This window comes from Salmo salar, chromosome ssa28 (assembly GCF_905237065.1).
Source record: "Salmo salar chromosome ssa28, Ssal_v3.1, whole genome shotgun sequence".
Taxonomy (NCBI): domain Eukaryota; kingdom Metazoa; phylum Chordata; class Actinopteri; order Salmoniformes; family Salmonidae; genus Salmo; species Salmo salar.
In genome coordinates, this window is record NC_059469.1 from 14,462,560 (window position 1) to 14,480,578 (window position 18,019).

Below are 18,019 nucleotides of genomic sequence, written 5' to 3' on the forward strand. Positions count from 1 at the left end.
ATGGTGGCTACTTAGAAGAATCTAAAATGTATTTTGATTGAACACTTCTTCTTTTTACTACATGATTCCATGTGTTTCATAGTGTTGATGTCTAGTAAAAATAAAGAAAAACCCTTGAATGAGTAGGTGTCAACTTTTGACTGGTACTGTGTATGTGTGTTTATATAAACATGCAAGAGCTGGATCTCATCAATACCTGTGTCTTGTTTATGAAATTTCAGGAAAAATGCAAGCAAACAGAAGTCTGCAAAGAAAGAACAGAAGCCTACAGAAAAGAACTCTGGTGCTGACGGGGAGGAAGAGGTTCCCATAGTAACGCCAAGAAAAAAGGCTAAACTGGAGGTCTATACCCCGCTAGTGTCAACCAAATGCATTTTAATATTGTTAGTAGAATATATTGTTTATCAATGATCTGTTTTTATCAAATAAAATATTTCAAAGGTCTCTTTGCACTGGTTCGGAACCTGGTTCACTCTCGGTATGAATTTTGGTTTAACTCCATTGCTATATGAAACCCATTCCAGTGAGGCAGGGGAGCGGTATCCATTTTGTGCTGACTCCCTGTTCACTCTCTGGGAACATCAACATAGCCCCTAGTGCTGTTCCCTGGTTTTGAAATACATGTCCTCTTATACAGTTGAAGTCGGAAGTTTACATGCACCTTAGCCAAATGCATTTCAACTCAGTTTTTCACAATTCCTGACACTTAATCCTAGTAAAAATTCCCTGTCTTAGGTTAGTTAGGATCACCACTTTATTTGAAGAATGTGAACTGTCAGAATAATAGTAGAGATTTATTTCAGCGTTTTATTTCTTTCATCGCAGTCCCAGTGTGTCAGAAGTTTACATGCACTCAATTAGTATTTGGTAGCATTGCCTTTAAATTGTTTCACTTGGGTCAAACGTTTCAGGTGGCCTTCCAGAAGCTTCCCAAAATAAGTTGAATAAATCTTGGCCCATTCCTCCTGACAGAGCTGGTGTAACTGAGTCAGGTTTGTAGGCCTCCTTGCTCGCACGTGCTTTTTCAGTTCTGCCCACAAATTTTCTATAGAATTGAGGTCAGGGCTTTGTGATGGCCACTCCAATAATTTGACTTTGTTGTCCTTAAGCCATTTTGCCACAACTTTGGAAGTATGCGTGGGTTCATTGTCCATTTGGAAGACTCCTTTGCGACCAAGCTTTAACTTCCTGACTGATGTCTTGATGTTGCTTCAATATATCGACATAAATTTCCTGCCTCATGGTGCCGTCTATTTTGTGAACAGTTCTATTTTTGTTTCATCAGACCAGAGGACATTTCTCCAAAAAGTACGATCTTTGTCCCCATGTGCAGTTGCAAACCGTAGTCTGGCTTTTTTATGGCGGTTTTGGAGCAGTGGCTTCTTCCTTGCTGAGCGGCCTTTCAGGTAATGTCGATGTAGGACTCGTTTTACTGTGGATCTAGATACTTTTGTACCTATTTCCTCCAGCATCAGCTGCTGTTCTGGGATTGATTTGCACTTTTCGCACCAAAATACGTTAATCTCTAGGAGACAGAACGCGTCTCCTTCCTGAGCGGTATGACGGCTGCGTGGTCCCATGGTGTTTATACTTGCGTACTATTGTTTGTACAGATGAACGTGGTACCATCAGGTGTTTGGAAATTGCTCCCAAGGATGAACCAGACTTGTGGAGGTCTACAATTTGTTATTCTGAGGTCTTGGCTGATTTCTTTTGATTTTCCCATGATGTCAAGCAAAGAGGCACTGATTTTGAAGGTAGGCCTTGAAATACATCCACAGGTAGACCTCCAATTGACTCAATTGATGTCAATTGAGCCTATCTATCAGAAGCTTCTAACGCCATGACATAATTTTCTGGAATTTTCCAAGCTGTTTAAAGGCACCGTCAACTTAGTGTATGTGAATTTCTGACCCACTGGAATTGTGATACAATGAATTATAAGTGAAATAATCTGTCAGTAAACAATTGTTGGCAAAATTACTTGTCATGCACACAGTAGATGTCCTAACCGACTTGCCAAAACTATAGGTTGTTAACCTCTTTGGGCTAGCGTCCCACCTGGCCAACATCCGGTGAAATTGCAGAGCGCGAAATACAAAATTCGTAATATTAAACATTCCTGAAAATACAAGTGTCTTACATCGTTTAAAAGCTTAACTTCTTGTTAATCCAGCCGCTTTGTCAGATTTCAAAAGGATTTACGGCGTAAGCACACCATACGATTATCTGAGGACAGCGCCCCGCGTACAAAAGCATTACAAACATCTTCCAACCAAGCAGAGGAGTCACGAAAGTCAGAAATGGCGATAAAATAAATCACACACCTTTGAAGATCTTCCTCTGGTTGCAATCACAAGGGTCCCAGCTACATAACAAATGGTTCTTTTGTTCGATAAAGTCCTTCTTTATATCCCCAAAAAGTCAGTTTAGTTGGTGCGCTTGACTCAGTAATCCACCGGTTTCCCTCATTCAAAATGCATACAAATGAATCCCGAAAGTTACCAATAAACTTCGTCCAAACAAATCAATGTTTGTAATCAATCCTCAGGTACCCTAATATGTAAATAAATGATCAAATATAAGATGGAGAATAGTATGTTCATTACCGGAGATAAATAACGAAGTGAGCGCCCTCACCGACGCGCGCCACAACACTTCAGCCAAAATGGGAGCCACTTAGAAAAACTACAAATTCTAGCTCATTTTTCAAAAAACAAGCCTGAAACTCTTTCTAAAGACTGACATCTGCTGGAAGCCCCAGGAACTGCAATCTGGGAGGATTTCCCCATAGACAGGCATTTTAAATGGTGTCACCTCCAAAACCAAATTTTCCGGTGGATTCTCCTCAGGTTTTCGCCTGCTATATCAGTTCTGTTATAATCACAGACATTATTTTAACCGTTTTGTAAACTTTAGTGTTTTCTATCCAATACTACCAATTATATGCATATCCTAGCCTCTGGGCCTGAGTAACAGGCAGTTTACTTTGGGCACCTCATTCATCCAAACTTCCGAATACTGCCCCTATCCCTAAAGTTAACAAGACATTTGTGGAGTGATTTAAAACTCATTTTTCAACCACTCCAACCTAAGTATATGTAAACATCTGACTTCACCTGTAAGTTTAAATGTGCCTTTAAGCTAGCCCTTACAGAGTTCTAATCTAACGGAGTGTGTGTTTTCTCTACCCTGCTTAGGGAGCCTTATTCATTGAACCTGCAGAGCAAGAAGCAGGCCTTGGACATCCAGAGAACCATCCAGGGAACAACAATCTCCATTTCTAAGAAAGGCTGCTGCTGGTGAGGCCTGCTCCCTGACTTAGTAAGTGCGCCTCAGCAAACCCTGTCCTCCTGTCCGTGTTGGACATGGGCAATGATGGTGCCATAGTGACTCAAAATATATCCAGACAGATCTCCCTCTCTATTGGAGCCTGTCTCTACAACTGACACAAAATGGCAAGTAATGCACATTCATTTATATACACATTGGCTCCTGCAACATGTTATTGTTTGTGTTTTAGCATGGCTTGTGTGGCCCACTCTGGGATGGCTGCAGATGAAATAGCAGAGAATATTGATTCAGCTGTCAGCACCATCGTGACAAAACTACGCATGGTGAGTTTGCTGCCAGGGTGTCTTCCTGATCTCCCTAATCAATTGTACTCCGTCAACACAGATATTTACAATTTTATTATACGTTAAATGGTCAGGTATACTCAATGTTTATTAATGCTAAAGAAATGTGTGGGCCCAGTCTGAAAATCACCTTTGATATCTCTGTTGTCTGGGGTGAGATTACAGGGCCTATAGTACTGTGGTACGTTAAGCTTATTGCCTGCTCTGTATAGCAGTGTGATTAAACCCATGTGCCTACAATCCTGACAAAGAAAGGCCTTTAACAAGTGGCCGCAATCTGAGTGATACGATACACAGAACACTGAGAATGTTTTCTTCACAGAAATAGTTTTGACCTAAATGTTTGAGTGAATGTGTTCTTTGAGTCTAAAGATGGCTGTGTTGTCTCTTTTGCAGAAAGAACCATTGATAAAGATCATCCACTTGAAAAGCCAATCAGTGGATCTGCCCATCTACACCTCTAACCTGAGTAACCTGACCCTGATAGAGGAAACACAGAAACAGACCATGGCTGCCATGGATGCCAAGGTAGGACTGCTACACACAAATGCTTGTAAAATGCATTGGAAGATTATATTGTTATTTGATCAATTATCTATTTTTGTCAAATTAAAGGACTCGTCTTTGCACTGGTTCGGAACCTGTTTTACTCTATTAATTTAGGTTTAAATCCAGTGCTATATGAAACCCATTCCAGTGAGGCAGGGGAGCGGTCTCCATTTTAGTGCTGTCTCCCTGTTCACTCTCTGGAAACATCAACATAGCTCTTAGTGCCACATATGGACTATTGAGGTCAATTGCAGACCTCTCTCTATTATTTACATGCATATGTATGCACATGCATACATGCAGTACCAGTAAAAGTTTGGCCATACCTACAAGGATAAATAAACCTAAATAAGTGTTTCTTTATTTTTACTATTTTCTACATTGTAGAATAATAGTGACGACATCAAAACTGAAATAACACACATGGAATCATGTAGTAACCAAAAGTGTTAAACAAATAAAAAATATGTTATATTTGAGATTCTTCAAAGTAGCCACCCTTTGCCTTGACAGCTTTGCACAGTCTTGACATTCTCTCAACCAGCTTCATGAGGTAGTCACCTGGAATGCATGTCAAGGTGTGTGCCTTCTTAAAGGTTAAATAAGCAAAGAGAAACGACAGTCCATCAATACTTTAAAACATGAAGGTCAGTCAATGTGGAAAGTTTCATGAACTTTGAAAGTATCTTCAAGTGCAGTCGCTGTGATGAAACTGGCTCTCAGGACCGCCACTGGAAAGGAAGACCCATAGGTACCTCAGCTGCAGAGGATAAGTTCATGAGAGTTAACTGCACCTCGGATTGCTGCCCAAATAAATGCTTCAGAGTTCAAGCAACAGATACATCTCAACATCAACTGTTCAAATTGCTGCAAAGAAACCACTACTAAAGGGCACCAATAAGAAGAGACTTTATTTGGCCAAGAAACACGAGCAATGGAAGTCCTTTGGTCAGTCCAAATAGGTGATTTTTATTTCCAACCGCCGTTGTCTTTGTGAGATGCAGAGTAGGTGAACGGATCGCCGCGTGTGTGGTTCCCACCGTGAAGCACGGACGAGGAGGTGTGGGGTGGTTTGCTGGTGACACTGATTTATTTAGAATTCAAGGCACACTTAACCAGTATGGCTACCACAGCATTCTGCAAGCGATATGCCATCCCATCTGGTTTGGGCTTATTGGGACATCATTTGTTTTTCAACAAGACAATGACCAACAGACCTCCAGGCTGTGTAAGGGCTATTTGACCAAGATGGAGCCTCAACCCAATTTGAGATGGTTTGGGATGAGTTGGACTGCAGAGTGAAGGAAAAGCAGCCAACAAGTGCTCAGCATATGTGGAAACACCTTCAAGACTGTTGGAAAAGAATTCCAGCTGAAGCTGGTTGAAAGAAAGCCCAGAGTGTGCAAAGCTGTCATCAAGGCAAATGGTGGCTACTTAGAAGAATCTAAAATGTATTTTGATTGAACACTTCTTCTTTTTACTACATGATTCCATGTGTTTCATAGTGTTGATGTCTAGTAAAAATAAAGAAAAACCCTTGAATGAGTAGGTGTCAACTTTTGACTGGTACTGTGTATGTGTGTTTATATAAACATGCAAGAGCTGGATCTCATCAATACCTGTGTCTTGTTTATGAAATTTCAGGAAAAATGCAAGCAAACAGAAGTCTGCAAAGAAAGAACAGAAGCCTACAGAAAAGAACTCTGGTGCTGACGGGGAGGAAGAGGTTCCCATAGTAACGCCAAGAAAAAAGGCTAAACTGGAGGTCTATACCCCGCTAGTGTCAACCAAATGCATTTTAATATTGTTAGTAGAATATATTGTTTATCAATGATCTGTTTTTATCAAATAAAATATTTCAAAGGTCTCTTTGCACTGGTTCGGAACCTGGTTCACTCTCGGTATGAATTTTGGTTTAACTCCATTGCTATATGAAACCCATTCCAGTGAGGCAGGGGAGCGGTATCCATTTTGTGCTGACTCCCTGTTCACTCTCTGGGAACATCAACATAGCCCCTAGTGCTGTTCCCTGGTTTTGAAATACATGTCCTCTTATACAGTTGAAGTCGGAAGTTTACATGCACCTTAGCCAAATGCATTTCAACTCAGTTTTTCACAATTCCTGACACTTAATCCTAGTAAAAATTCCCTGTCTTAGGTTAGTTAGGATCACCACTTTATTTGAAGAATGTGAACTGTCAGAATAATAGTAGAGATTTATTTCAGCGTTTTATTTCTTTCATCGCAGTCCCAGTGTGTCAGAAGTTTACATGCACTCAATTAGTATTTGGTAGCATTGCCTTTAAATTGTTTCACTTGGGTCAAACGTTTCAGGTGGCCTTCCAGAAGCTTCCCACAATAAGTTGAATAAATCTTGGCCCATTCCTCCTGACAGAGCTGGTGTAACTGAGTCAGGTTTGTAGGCCTCCTTGCTCGCACGTGCTTTTTCAGTTCTGCCCACAAATTTTCTATAGAATTGAGGTCAGGGCTTTGTGATGGCCACTCCAATAATTTGACTTTGTTGTCCTTAAGCCATTTTGCCACAACTTTGGAAGTATGCGTGGGTTCATTGTCCATTTGGAAGACTCCTTTGCGACCAAGCTTTAACTTCCTGACTGATGTCTTGATGTTGCTTCAATATATCGACATAAATTTCCTGCCTCATGGTGCCGTCTATTTTGTGAACAGTTCTATTTTTGTTTCATCAGACCAGAGGACATTTCTCCAAAAAGTACGATCTTTGTCCCCATGTGCAGTTGCAAACCGTAGTCTGGCTTTTTTATGGCGGTTTTGGAGCAGTGGCTTCTTCCTTGCTGAGCGGCCTTTCAGGTAATGTCGATGTAGGACTCGTTTTACTGTGGATCTAGATACTTTTGTACCTATTTCCTCCAGCATCAGCTGCTGTTCTGGGATTGATTTGCACTTTTCGCACCAAAATACGTTAATCTCTAGGAGACAGAACGCGTCTCCTTCCTGAGCGGTATGACTGCTGCGTGGTCCCATGGTGTTTATACTTGCGTACTATTGTTTGTACAGATGAACGTGGTACCATCAGGTGTTTGGAAATTGCTCCCAAGGATGAACCAGACTTGTGGAGGTCTACAATTTGTTATTCTGAGGTCTTGGCTGATTTCTTTTGATTTTCCCATGATGTCAAGCAAAGAGGCACTGATTTTGAAGGTAGGCCTTGAAATACATCCACAGGTAGACCTCCAATAGGCTAATTGACATCATTTGAGTGAATCTATCAGAAGCTTCTAACGCCATGACATAATTTTCTGGAATTTTCCAAGCTGTTTAAAGGCACCGTCAACTTAGTGTATGTGAATTTCTGACCCACTGGAATTGTGATACAATGAATTATAAGTGAAATAATCTGTCAGTAAACAATTGTTGGCAAAATTACTTGTCATGCACACAGTAGATGTCCTAACCGACTTGCCAAAACTATAGGTTGTTAACCTCTTTGGGCTAGCGTCCCACCTGGCCAACATCCGGTGAAATTGCAGAGCGCGAAATACAAAATTCGTAATATTAAACATTCCTGAAAATACAAGTGTCTTACATCGTTTAAAAGCTTAACTTCTTGTTAATCCAGCCGCTTTGTCAGATTTCAAAAGGATTTACGGCGTAAGCACACCATACGATTATCTGAGGACAGCGCCCCGCGTACAAAAGCATTACAAACATCTTCCAACCAAGCAGAGGCGTCACGAAAGTCAGAAATGGCGATAAAATAAATCACACACCTTTGAAGATCTTCCTCTGGTTGCAATCACAAGGGTCCCAGCTACATAACAAATGGTTCTTTTGTTCGATAAAGTCCTTCTTTATATCCCCAAAAAGTCAGTTTAGTTGGTGCGCTTGACTCAGTAATCCACCGGTTTCCCTCATTCAAAATGCATACAAATGAATCCCGAAAGTTACCAATAAACTTCGTCCAAACAAATCAATGTTTGTAATCAATCCTCAGGTACCCTAATATGTAAATAAATGATCAAATATAAGATGGAGAATAGTATGTTCATTACCGGAGATAAATAACGAAGTGAGCGCCCTCACCGACGCGCGCCACAACACTTCAGCCAAAATGGGAGCCACTTAGAAAAACTACAAATTCTAGCTCATTTTTCAAAAAACAAGCCTGAAACTCTTTCTAAAGACTGACATCTGCTGGAAGCCCCAGGAACTGCAATCTGGGAGGATTTCCCCATAGACAGGCATTTTAAATGGTGTCACCTCCAAAACCAAATTTTCCGGGTGGATTCTCCTCAGGTTTTCGCCTGCTATATCAGTTCTGTTATAATCACAGACATTATTTTAACCGTTTTGTAAACTTTAGTGTTTTCTATCCAATACTACCAATTATATGCATATCCTAGCCTCTGGGCCTGAGTAACAGGCAGTTTACTTTGGGCACCTCATTCATCCAAACTTCCGAATACTGCCCCCCTATCCCTAAAGTTAACAAGACATTTGTGGAGTGATTTAAAACTCATTTTTCAACCACTCCAACCTAAGTATATGTAAACATCTGACTTCACCTGTAAGTTTAAATGTGCCTTTAAGCTAGCCCTTACAGAGTTCTAATCTAACGGAGTGTGTGTTTTCTCTACCCTGCTTAGGGAGCCTTATTCATTGAACCTGCAGAGCAAGAAGCTGGCCTTGGACATCCAGAGAACCATCCAGGGAACAACAATCTCCATTTCTAAGAAAGGCTGCTGCTGGTGAGGCCTGCTCCCTGACTTAGTAAGTGCGCCTCAGCAAACCCTGTCCTCCTGTCCGTGTTGGACATGGGCAATGATGGTGCCATAGTGACTCAAAATATATCCAGACAGATCTCCCTCTCTATTGGAGCCTGTCTCTACAACTGACACAAAATGGCAAGTAATGCACATTCATTTATATACACATTGGCTCCTGCAACATGTTATTGTTTGTGTTTTAGCATGGCTTGTGTGGCCCACTCTGGGATGGCTGCAGATGAAATAGCAGAGAATATTGATTCAGCTGTCAGCACCATCGTGACAAAACTACGCATGGTGAGTTTGCTGCCAGGGTGTCTTCCTGATCTCCCTAATCAATTGTACTCCGTCAACACAGATATTTACAATTTTATTATACGTTAAATGGTCAGGTATACTCAATGTTTATTAATGCTAAAGAAATGTGTGGGCCCAGTCTGAAAATCACCTTTGATATCTCTGTTGTCTGGGGTGAGATTACAGGGCCTATAGTACTGTGGTACGTTAAGCTTATTGCCTGCTCTGTATAGCAGTGTGATTAAACCCATGTGCCTACAATCCTGACAAAGAAAGGCCTTTAACAAGTGGCCGCAATCTGAGTGATACGATACACAGAACACTGAGAATGTTTTCTTCACAGAAATAGTTTTGACCTAAATGTTTGAGTGAATGTGTTCTTTGAGTCTAAAGATGGCTGTGTTGTCTCTTTTGCAGAAAGAACCATTGATAAAGATCATCCACTTGAAAAGCCAATCAGTGGATCTGCCCATCTACACCTCTAACCTGAGTAACCTGACCCTGATAGAGGAAACACAGAAACAGACCATGGCTGCCATGGATGCCAAGGTAGGACTGCTACACACAAATGCTTGTAAAATGCATTGGAAGATTATATTGTTATTTGATCAATTATCTATTTTTGTCAAATTAAAGGACTCGTCTTTGCACTGGTTCGGAACCTGTTTTACTCTATTAATTTAGGTTTAAATCCAGTGCTATATGAAACCCATTCCAGTGAGGCAGGGGAGCGGTCTCCATTTTAGTGCTGTCTCCCTGTTCACTCTCTGGAAACATCAACATAGCTCTTAGTGCCACATATGGACTATTGAGGTCAATTGCAGACCTCTCTCTATTATTTACATGCATATGTATGCACATGCATACATGCAGTACCAGTAAAAGTTTGGCCATACCTACAAGGATAAATAAACCTAAATAAGTGTTTCTTTATTTTTACTATTTTCTACATTGTAGAATAATAGTGACGACATCAAAACTGAAATAACACACATGGAATCATGTAGTAACCAAAAGTGTTAAACAAATAAAAAAGATGTTATATTTGAGATTCTTCAAAGTAGCCACCCTTTGCCTTGACAGCTTTGCACAGTCTTGACATTCTCTCAACCAGCTTCATGAGGTAGTCACCTGGAATGCATGTCAAGGTGTGTGCCTTCTTAAAGGTTAAATAAGCAAAGAGAAACGACAGTCCATCAATACTTTAAAACATGAAGGTCAGTCAATGTGGAAAGTTTCATGAACTTTGAAAGTATCTTCAAGTGCAGTCGCTGTGATGAAACTGGCTCTCAGGACCGCCACTGGAAAGGAAGACCCATAGGTACCTCAGCTGCAGAGGATAAGTTCATGAGAGTTAACTGCACCTCGGATTGCTGCCCAAATAAATGCTTCAGAGTTCAAGCAACAGATACATCTCAACATCAACTGTTCAAATTGCTGCAAAGAAACCACTACTAAAGGGCACCAATAAGAAGAGACTTTATTTGGCCAAGAAACACGAGCAATGGAAGTCCTTTGGTCAGTCCAAATAGGTGATTTTTATTTCCAACCGCCGTTGTCTTTGTGAGATGCAGAGTAGGTGAACGGATCGCCGCGTGTGTGGTTCCCACCGTGAAGCACGGACGAGGAGGTGTGGGGTGGTTTGCTGGTGACACTGATTTATTTAGAATTCAAGGCACACTTAACCAGTATGGCTACCACAGCATTCTGCAAGCGATATGCCATCCCATCTGGTTTGGGCTTATTGGGACATCATTTGTTTTTCAACAAGACAATGACCAACAGACCTCCAGGCTGTGTAAGGGCTATTTGACCAAGATGGAGCCTCAACCCAATTTGAGATGGTTTGGGATGAGTTGGACTGCAGAGTGAAGGAAAAGCAGCCAACAAGTGCTCAGCATATGTGGAAACACCTTCAAGACTGTTGGAAAAGAATTCCAGCTGAAGCTGGTTGAAAGAAAGCCCAGAGTGTGCAAAGCTGTCATCAAGGCAAATGGTGGCTACTTAGAAGAATCTAAAATGTATTTTGATTGAACACTTCTTCTTTTTACTACATGATTCCATGTGTTTCATAGTGTTGATGTCTAGTAAAAATAAAGAAAAACCCTTGAATGAGTAGGTGTCAACTTTTGACTGGTACTGTGTATGTGTGTTTATATAAACATGCAAGAGCTGGATCTCATCAATACCTGTGTCTTGTTTATGAAATTTCAGGAAAAATGCAAGCAAACAGAAGTCTGCAAAGAAAGAACAGAAGCCTACAGAAAAGAACTCTGGTGCTGACGGGGAGGAAGAGGTTCCCATAGTAACGCCAAGAAAAAGGCTAAACTGGAGGTCTATACCCCGCTAGTGTCAACCAAATGCATTTTAATATTGTTAGTAGAATATATTGTTTATCAATGATCTGTTTTTATCAAATAAAATATTTCAAAGGTCTCTTTGCACTGGTTCGGAACCTGGTTCACTCTCGGTATGAATTTTGGTTTAACTCCATTGCTATATGAAACCCATTCCAGTGAGGCAGGGGAGCGGTATCCATTTTGTGCTGACTCCCTGTTCACTCTCTGGGAACATCAACATAGCCCCTAGTGCTGTTCCCTGGTTTTGAAATACATGTCCTCTTATACAGTTGAAGTCGGAAGTTTACATGCACCTTAGCCAAATGCATTTCAACTCAGTTTTTCACAATTCCTGACACTTAATCCTAGTAAAAATTCCCTGTCTTAGGTTAGTTAGGATCACCACTTTATTTGAAGAATGTGAACTGTCAGAATAATAGTAGAGATTTATTTCAGCGTTTTATTTCTTTCATCGCAGTCCCAGTGTGTCAGAAGTTTACATGCACTCAATTAGTATTTGGTAGCATTGCCTTTAAATTGTTTCACTTGGGTCAAACGTTTCAGGTGGCCTTCCAGAAGCTTCCCACAATAAGTTGAATAAATCTTGGCCCATTCCTCCTGACAGAGCTGGTGTAACTGAGTCAGGTTTGTAGGCCTCCTTGCTCGCACGTGCTTTTTCAGTTCTGCCCACAAATTTTCTATAGAATTGAGGTCAGGGCTTTGTGATGGCCACTCCAATAATTTGACTTTGTTGTCCTTAAGCCATTTTGCCACAACTTTGGAAGTATGCGTGGGTTCATTGTCCATTTGGAAGACTCCTTTGCGACCAAGCTTTAACTTCCTGACTGATGTCTTGATGTTGCTTCAATATATCGACATAAATTTCCTGCCTCATGGTGCCGTCTATTTTGTGAACAGTTCTATTTTTGTTTCATCAGACCAGAGGACATTTCTCCAAAAAGTACGATCTTTGTCCCCATGTGCAGTTGCAAACCGTAGTCTGGCTTTTTTATGGCGGTTTTGGAGCAGTGGCTTCTTCCTTGCTGAGCGGCCTTTCAGGTAATGTCGATGTAGGACTCGTTTTACTGTGGATCTAGATACTTTTGTACCTATTTCCTCCAGCATCAGCTGCTGTTCTGGGATTGATTTGCACTTTTCGCACCAAAATACGTTAATCTCTAGGAGACAGAACGCGTCTCCTTCCTGAGCGGTATGACGGCTGCGTGGTCCCATGGTGTTTATACTTGCGTACTATTGTTTGTACAGATGAACGTGGTACCATCAGGTGTTTGGAAATTGCTCCCAAGGATGAACCAGACTTGTGGAGGTCTACAATTTGTTATTCTGAGGTCTTGGCTGATTTCTTTTGATTTTCCCATGATGTCAAGCAAAGAGGCACTGATTTTGAAGGTAGGCCTTGAAATACATCCACAGGTAGACCTCCAATAGGCTAATTGACATCATTTGAGTGAATCTATCAGAAGCTTCTAACGCCATGACATAATTTTCTGGAATTTTCCAAGCTGTTTAAAGGCACCGTCAACTTAGTGTATGTGAATTTCTGACCCACTGGAATTGTGATACAATGAATTATAAGTGAAATAATCTGTCAGTAAACAATTGTTGGCAAAATTACTTGTCATGCACACAGTAGATGTCCTAACCGACTTGCCAAAACTATAGGTTGTTAACCTCTTTGGGCTAGCGTCCCACCTGGCCAACATCCGGTGAAATTGCAGAGCGCGAAATACAAAATTCGTAATATTAAACATTCCTGAAAATACAAGTGTCTTACATCGTTTAAAAGCTTAACTTCTTGTTAATCCAGCCGCTTTGTCAGATTTCAAAAAGGATTTACGGCGTAAGCACACCATACGATTATCTGAGGACAGCGCCCCGCGTACAAAAGCATTACAAACATCTTCCAACCAAGCAGAGGCGTCACGAAAGTCAGAAATGGCGATAAAATAAATCACACACCTTTGAAGATCTTCCTCTGGTTGCAATCACAAGGGTCCCAGCTACATAACAAATGGTTCTTTTGTTCGATAAAGTCCTTCTTTATATCCCCAAAAAGTCAGTTTAGTTGGTGCGCTTGACTCAGTAATCCACCGGTTTCCCTCATTCAAAATGCATACAAATGAATCCCGAAAGTTACCAATAAACTTCGTCCAAACAAATCAATGTTTGTAATCAATCCTCAGGTACCCTAATATGTAAATAAATGATCAAATATAAGATGGAGAATAGTATGTTCATTACCGGAGATAAATAACGAAGTGAGCGCCCTCACCGACGCGCGCCACAACACTTCAGCCAAAATGGGAGCCACTTAGAAAAACTACAAATTCTAGCTCATTTTTCAAAAAACAAGCCTGAAACTCTTTCTAAAGACTGACATCTGCTGGAAGCCCCAGGAACTGCAATCTGGGAGGATTTCCCCATAGACAGGCATTTTAAATGGTGTCACCTCCAAAACCAAATTTTCCGGGTGGATTCTCCTCAGGTTTTCGCCTGCTATATCAGTTCTGTTATAATCACAGACATTATTTTAACCGTTTTGTAAACTTTAGTGTTTTCTATCCAATACTACCAATTATATGCATATCCTAGCCTCTGGGCCTGAGTAACAGGCAGTTTACTTTGGGCACCTCATTCATCCAAACTTCCGAATACTGCCCCCTATCCCTAAAGTTAACAAGACATTTGTGGAGTGATTTAAAACTCATTTTTCAACCACTCCAACCTAAGTATATGTAAACATCTGACTTCACCTGTAAGTTTAAATGTGCCTTTAAGCTAGCCCTTACAGAGTTCTAATCTAACGGAGTGTGTGTTTTCTCTACCCTGCTTAGGGAGCCTTATTCATTGAACCTGCAGAGCAAGAAGCTGGCCTTGGACATCCAGAGAACCATCCAGGGAACAACAATCTCCATTTCTAAGAAAGGCTGCTGCTGGTGAGGCCTGCTCCCTGACTTAGTAAGTGCGCCTCAGCAAACCCTGTCCTCCTGTCCGTGTTGGACATGGGCAATGATGGTGCCATAGTGACTCAAAATATATCCAGACAGATCTCCCTCTCTATTGGAGCCTGTCTCTACAACTGACACAAAATGGCAAGTAATGCACATTCATTTATATACACATTGGCTCCTGCAACATGTTATTGTTTGTGTTTTAGCATGGCTTGTGTGGCCCACTCTGGGATGGCTGCAGATGAAATAGCAGAGAATATTGATTCAGCTGTCAGCACCATCGTGACAAAACTACGCATGGTGAGTTTGCTGCCAGGGTGTCTTCCTGATCTCCCCTAATCAATTGTACTCCGTCAACACAGATAATTACAATTTTATTATACGTTAAATGGTCAGGTATACTCAATGTTTATTAATGCTAAAGAAATGTGTGGGCCCAGTCTGAAAATCACCTTTTGATATCTCTGTTGTCTGGGGTGAGATTACAGGGCCTATAGTACTGTGGTACGTTAAGCTTATTGCCTGCTCTGTATAGCAGTGTGATTAAACCCATGTGCCTACAATCCTGACAAAGAAAGGCCTTTAACAAGTGGCCGCAATCTGAGTGATACGATACACAGAACACTGAGAATGTTTTCTTCACAGAAATAGTTTTGACCTAAATGTTTGAGTGAATGTGTTCTTTGAGTCTAAAGATGGCTGTGTTGTCTCTTTTGCAGAAAGAACCATTGATAAAGATCATCCACTTGAAAAGCCAATCAGTGGATCTGCCCATCTACACCTCTAACCTGAGTAACCTGACCCTGATAGAGGAAACACAGAAACAGACCATGGCTGCCATGGATGCCAAGGTAGGACTGCTACACACAAATGCTTGTAAAATGCATTGGAAGATTATATTGTTATTTGATCAATTATCTATTTTTGTCAAATTAAAGGACTCGTCTTTGCACTGGTTCGGAACCTGTTTTACTCTATTAATTTAGGTTTAAATCCAGTGCTATATGAAACCCATTCCAGTGAGGCAGGGGAGCGGTCTCCATTTTAGTGCTGTCTCCCTGTTCACTCTCTGGAAACATCAACATAGCTCTTAGTGCCACATATGGACTATTGAGGTCAATTGCAGACCTCTCTCTATTATTTACATGCATATGTATGCACATGCATACATGCAGTACCAGTAAAAGTTTGGCCATACCTACAAGGATAAATAAACCTAAATAAGTGTTTCTTTATTTTTACTATTTTCTACATTGTAGAATAATAGTGACGACATCAAAACTGAAATAACACACATGGAATCATGTAGTAACCAAAAGTGTTAAACAAATAAAAAGATGTTATATTTGAGATTCTTCAAAGTAGCCACCCTTTGCCTTGACAGCTTTGCACAGTCTTGACATTCTCTCAACCAGCTTCATGAGGTAGTCACCTGGAATGCATGTCAAGGTGTGTGCCTTCTTAAAGGTTAAATAAGCAAAGAGAAACGACAGTCCATCAATACTTTAAAACATGAAGGTCAGTCAATGTGGAAAGTTTCATGAACTTTGAAAGTATCTTCAAGTGCAGTCGCTGTGATGAAACTGGCTCTCAGGACCGCCACTGGAAAGGAAGACCCATAGGTACCTCAGCTGCAGAGGATAAGTTCATGAGAGTTAACTGCACCTCGGATTGCTGCCCAAATAAATGCTTCAGAGTTCAAGCAACAGATACATCTCAACATCAACTGTTCAAATTGCTGCAAAGAAACCACTACTAAAGGGCACCAATAAGAAGAGACTTTATTTGGCCAAGAAACACGAGCAATGGAAGTCCTTTGGTCAGTCCAAATAGGTGATTTTTATTTCCAACCGCCGTTGTCTTTGTGAGATGCAGAGTAGGTGAACGGATCGCCGCGTGTGTGGTTCCCACCGTGAAGCACGGACGAGGAGGTGTGGGGTGGTTTGCTGGTGACACTGATTTATTTAGAATTCAAGGCACACTTAACCAGTATGGCTACCACAGCATTCTGCAAGCGATATGCCATCCCATCTGGTTTGGGCTTATTGGGACATCATTTGTTTTTCAACAAGACAATGACCAACAGACCTCCAGGCTGTGTAAGGGCTATTTGACCAAGATGGAGCCTCAACCCAATTTGAGATGGTTTGGGATGAGTTGGACTGCAGAGTGAAGGAAAAGCAGCCAACAAGTGCTCAGCATATGTGGAAACACCTTCAAGACTGTTGGAAAAGAATTCCAGCTGAAGCTGGTTGAAAGAAAGCCCAGAGTGTGCAAAGCTGTCATCAAGGCAAATGGTGGCTACTTAGAAGAATCTAAAATGTATTTTGATTGAACACTTCTTCTTTTTACTACATGATTCCATGTGTTTCATAGTGTTGATGTCTAGTAAAAATAAAGAAAAACCCTTGAATGAGTAGGTGTCAACTTTTGACTGGTACTGTGTATGTGTGTTTATATAAACATGCAAGAGCTGGATCTCATCAATACCTGTGTCTTGTTTATGAAATTTCAGGAAAAATGCAAGCAAACAGAAGTCTGCAAAGAAAGAACAGAAGCCTACAGAAAAGAACTCTGGTGCTGACGGGGAGGAAGAGGTTCCCATAGTAACGCCAAGAAAAAGGCTAAACTGGAGGTCTATACCCCGCTAGTGTCAACCAAATGCATTTTAATATTGTTAGTAGAATATATTGTTTATCAATGATCTGTTTTTATCAAATAAAATATTTCAAAGGTCTCTTTGCACTGGTTCGGAACCTGGTTCACTCTCGGTATGAATTTTGGTTTAACTCCATTGCTATATGAAACCCATTCCAGTGAGGCAGGGGAGCGGTATCCATTTTGTGCTGACTCCCTGTTCACTCTCTGGGAACATCAACATAGCCCCTAGTGCTGTTCCCTGGTTTTGAAATACATGTCCTCTTATACAGTTGAAGTCGGAAGTTTACATGCACCTTAGCCAAATGCATTTCAACTCAGTTTTTCACAATTCCTGACACTTAATCCTAGTAAAAATTCCCTGTCTTAGGTTAGTTAGGATCACCACTTTATTTGAAGAATGTGAACTGTCAGAATAATAGTAGAGATTTATTTCAGCGTTTTATTTCTTTCATCGCAGTCCCAGTGTGTCAGAAGTTTACATGCACTCAATTAGTATTTGGTAGCATTGCCTTTAAATTGTTTCACTTGGGTCAAACGTTTCAGGTGGCCTTCCAGAAGCTTCCCACAATAAGTTGAATAAATCTTGGCCCATTCCTCCTGACAGAGCTGGTGTAACTGAGTCAGGTTTGTAGGCCTCCTTGCTCGCACGTGCTTTTTCAGTTCTGCCCACAAATTTTCTATAGAATTGAGGTCAGGGCTTTGTGATGGCCACTCCAATAATTTGACTTTGTTGTCCTTAAGCCATTTTGCCACAACTTTGGAAGTATGCGTGGGTTCATTGTCCATTTGGAAGACTCCTTTGCGACCAAGCTTTAACT

General features: G+C 41.0%; 1 protein-coding gene and 3 non-coding genes across 5 annotated transcripts; all 4 read left to right on the plus strand.

The window, feature by feature from the left end:
- The first annotated feature begins 3,200 nt into the window (after positions 1 to 3,200).
- LOC123731464 (ribosomal L1 domain-containing protein 1) lies at positions 3,201 to 15,392 on the plus strand. Of its 2 annotated transcripts, none has more exons than XM_045710338.1 (11): positions 3,201 to 3,324; positions 3,524 to 3,617; positions 4,035 to 4,166; positions 5,832 to 5,993; positions 8,813 to 8,914; positions 9,136 to 9,229; positions 9,647 to 9,778; positions 11,444 to 11,563; positions 14,424 to 14,547; positions 14,747 to 14,840; positions 15,260 to 15,392. In XM_045710338.1, exons 3-8 carry the CDS (start codon positions 4,159 to 4,161, stop codon positions 11,510 to 11,512), a joined length of 567 nt encoding a protein of 188 aa, XP_045566294.1. In that variant the 5' UTR covers positions 3,201 to 3,324; positions 3,524 to 3,617; positions 4,035 to 4,158; the 3' UTR covers positions 11,513 to 11,563; positions 14,424 to 14,547; positions 14,747 to 14,840; positions 15,260 to 15,392. The 2 variants fall into 2 exon arrangements, with proteins under 2 accessions (XP_045566294.1, XP_045566295.1); XM_045710339.1 differs by having other exon boundaries at positions 3,201 to 3,302.
- On the plus strand, positions 3,753 to 3,880 carry LOC123731497 (small nucleolar RNA ACA64). Its single transcript, XR_006762650.1, has one exon. It is a non-coding gene; the product is annotated as a small nucleolar RNA ACA64 (small nucleolar RNA).
- Positions 9,365 to 9,492, plus strand: LOC123731498 (small nucleolar RNA ACA64). Its single transcript, XR_006762651.1, has one exon. It is a non-coding gene; the product is annotated as a small nucleolar RNA ACA64 (small nucleolar RNA).
- LOC123731500 (small nucleolar RNA ACA64) lies at positions 14,977 to 15,105 on the plus strand. The gene has a single exon (XR_006762653.1). It is a non-coding gene; the product is annotated as a small nucleolar RNA ACA64 (small nucleolar RNA).
- Positions 15,393 to 18,019: the final 2,627 nt, after the last annotated feature.

What these genes read in the sequence shown, in the direction of transcription:
- LOC123731464 (XM_045710338.1), top strand. An exon ending in TCGTGACAAAACTACGCATG is followed by an intron (nt 9,230 to 9,646) that starts GTGAGTTTGCTG and finishes TCTCTTTTGCAG; the next exon opens with AAAGAACCATTGATAAAGAT. An exon ending in TGGCTGCCATGGATGCCAAG is followed by an intron (nt 9,779 to 11,443) that starts GTAGGACTGCTA and finishes ATGAAATTTCAG; the next exon opens with GAAAAATGCAAGCAAACAGA.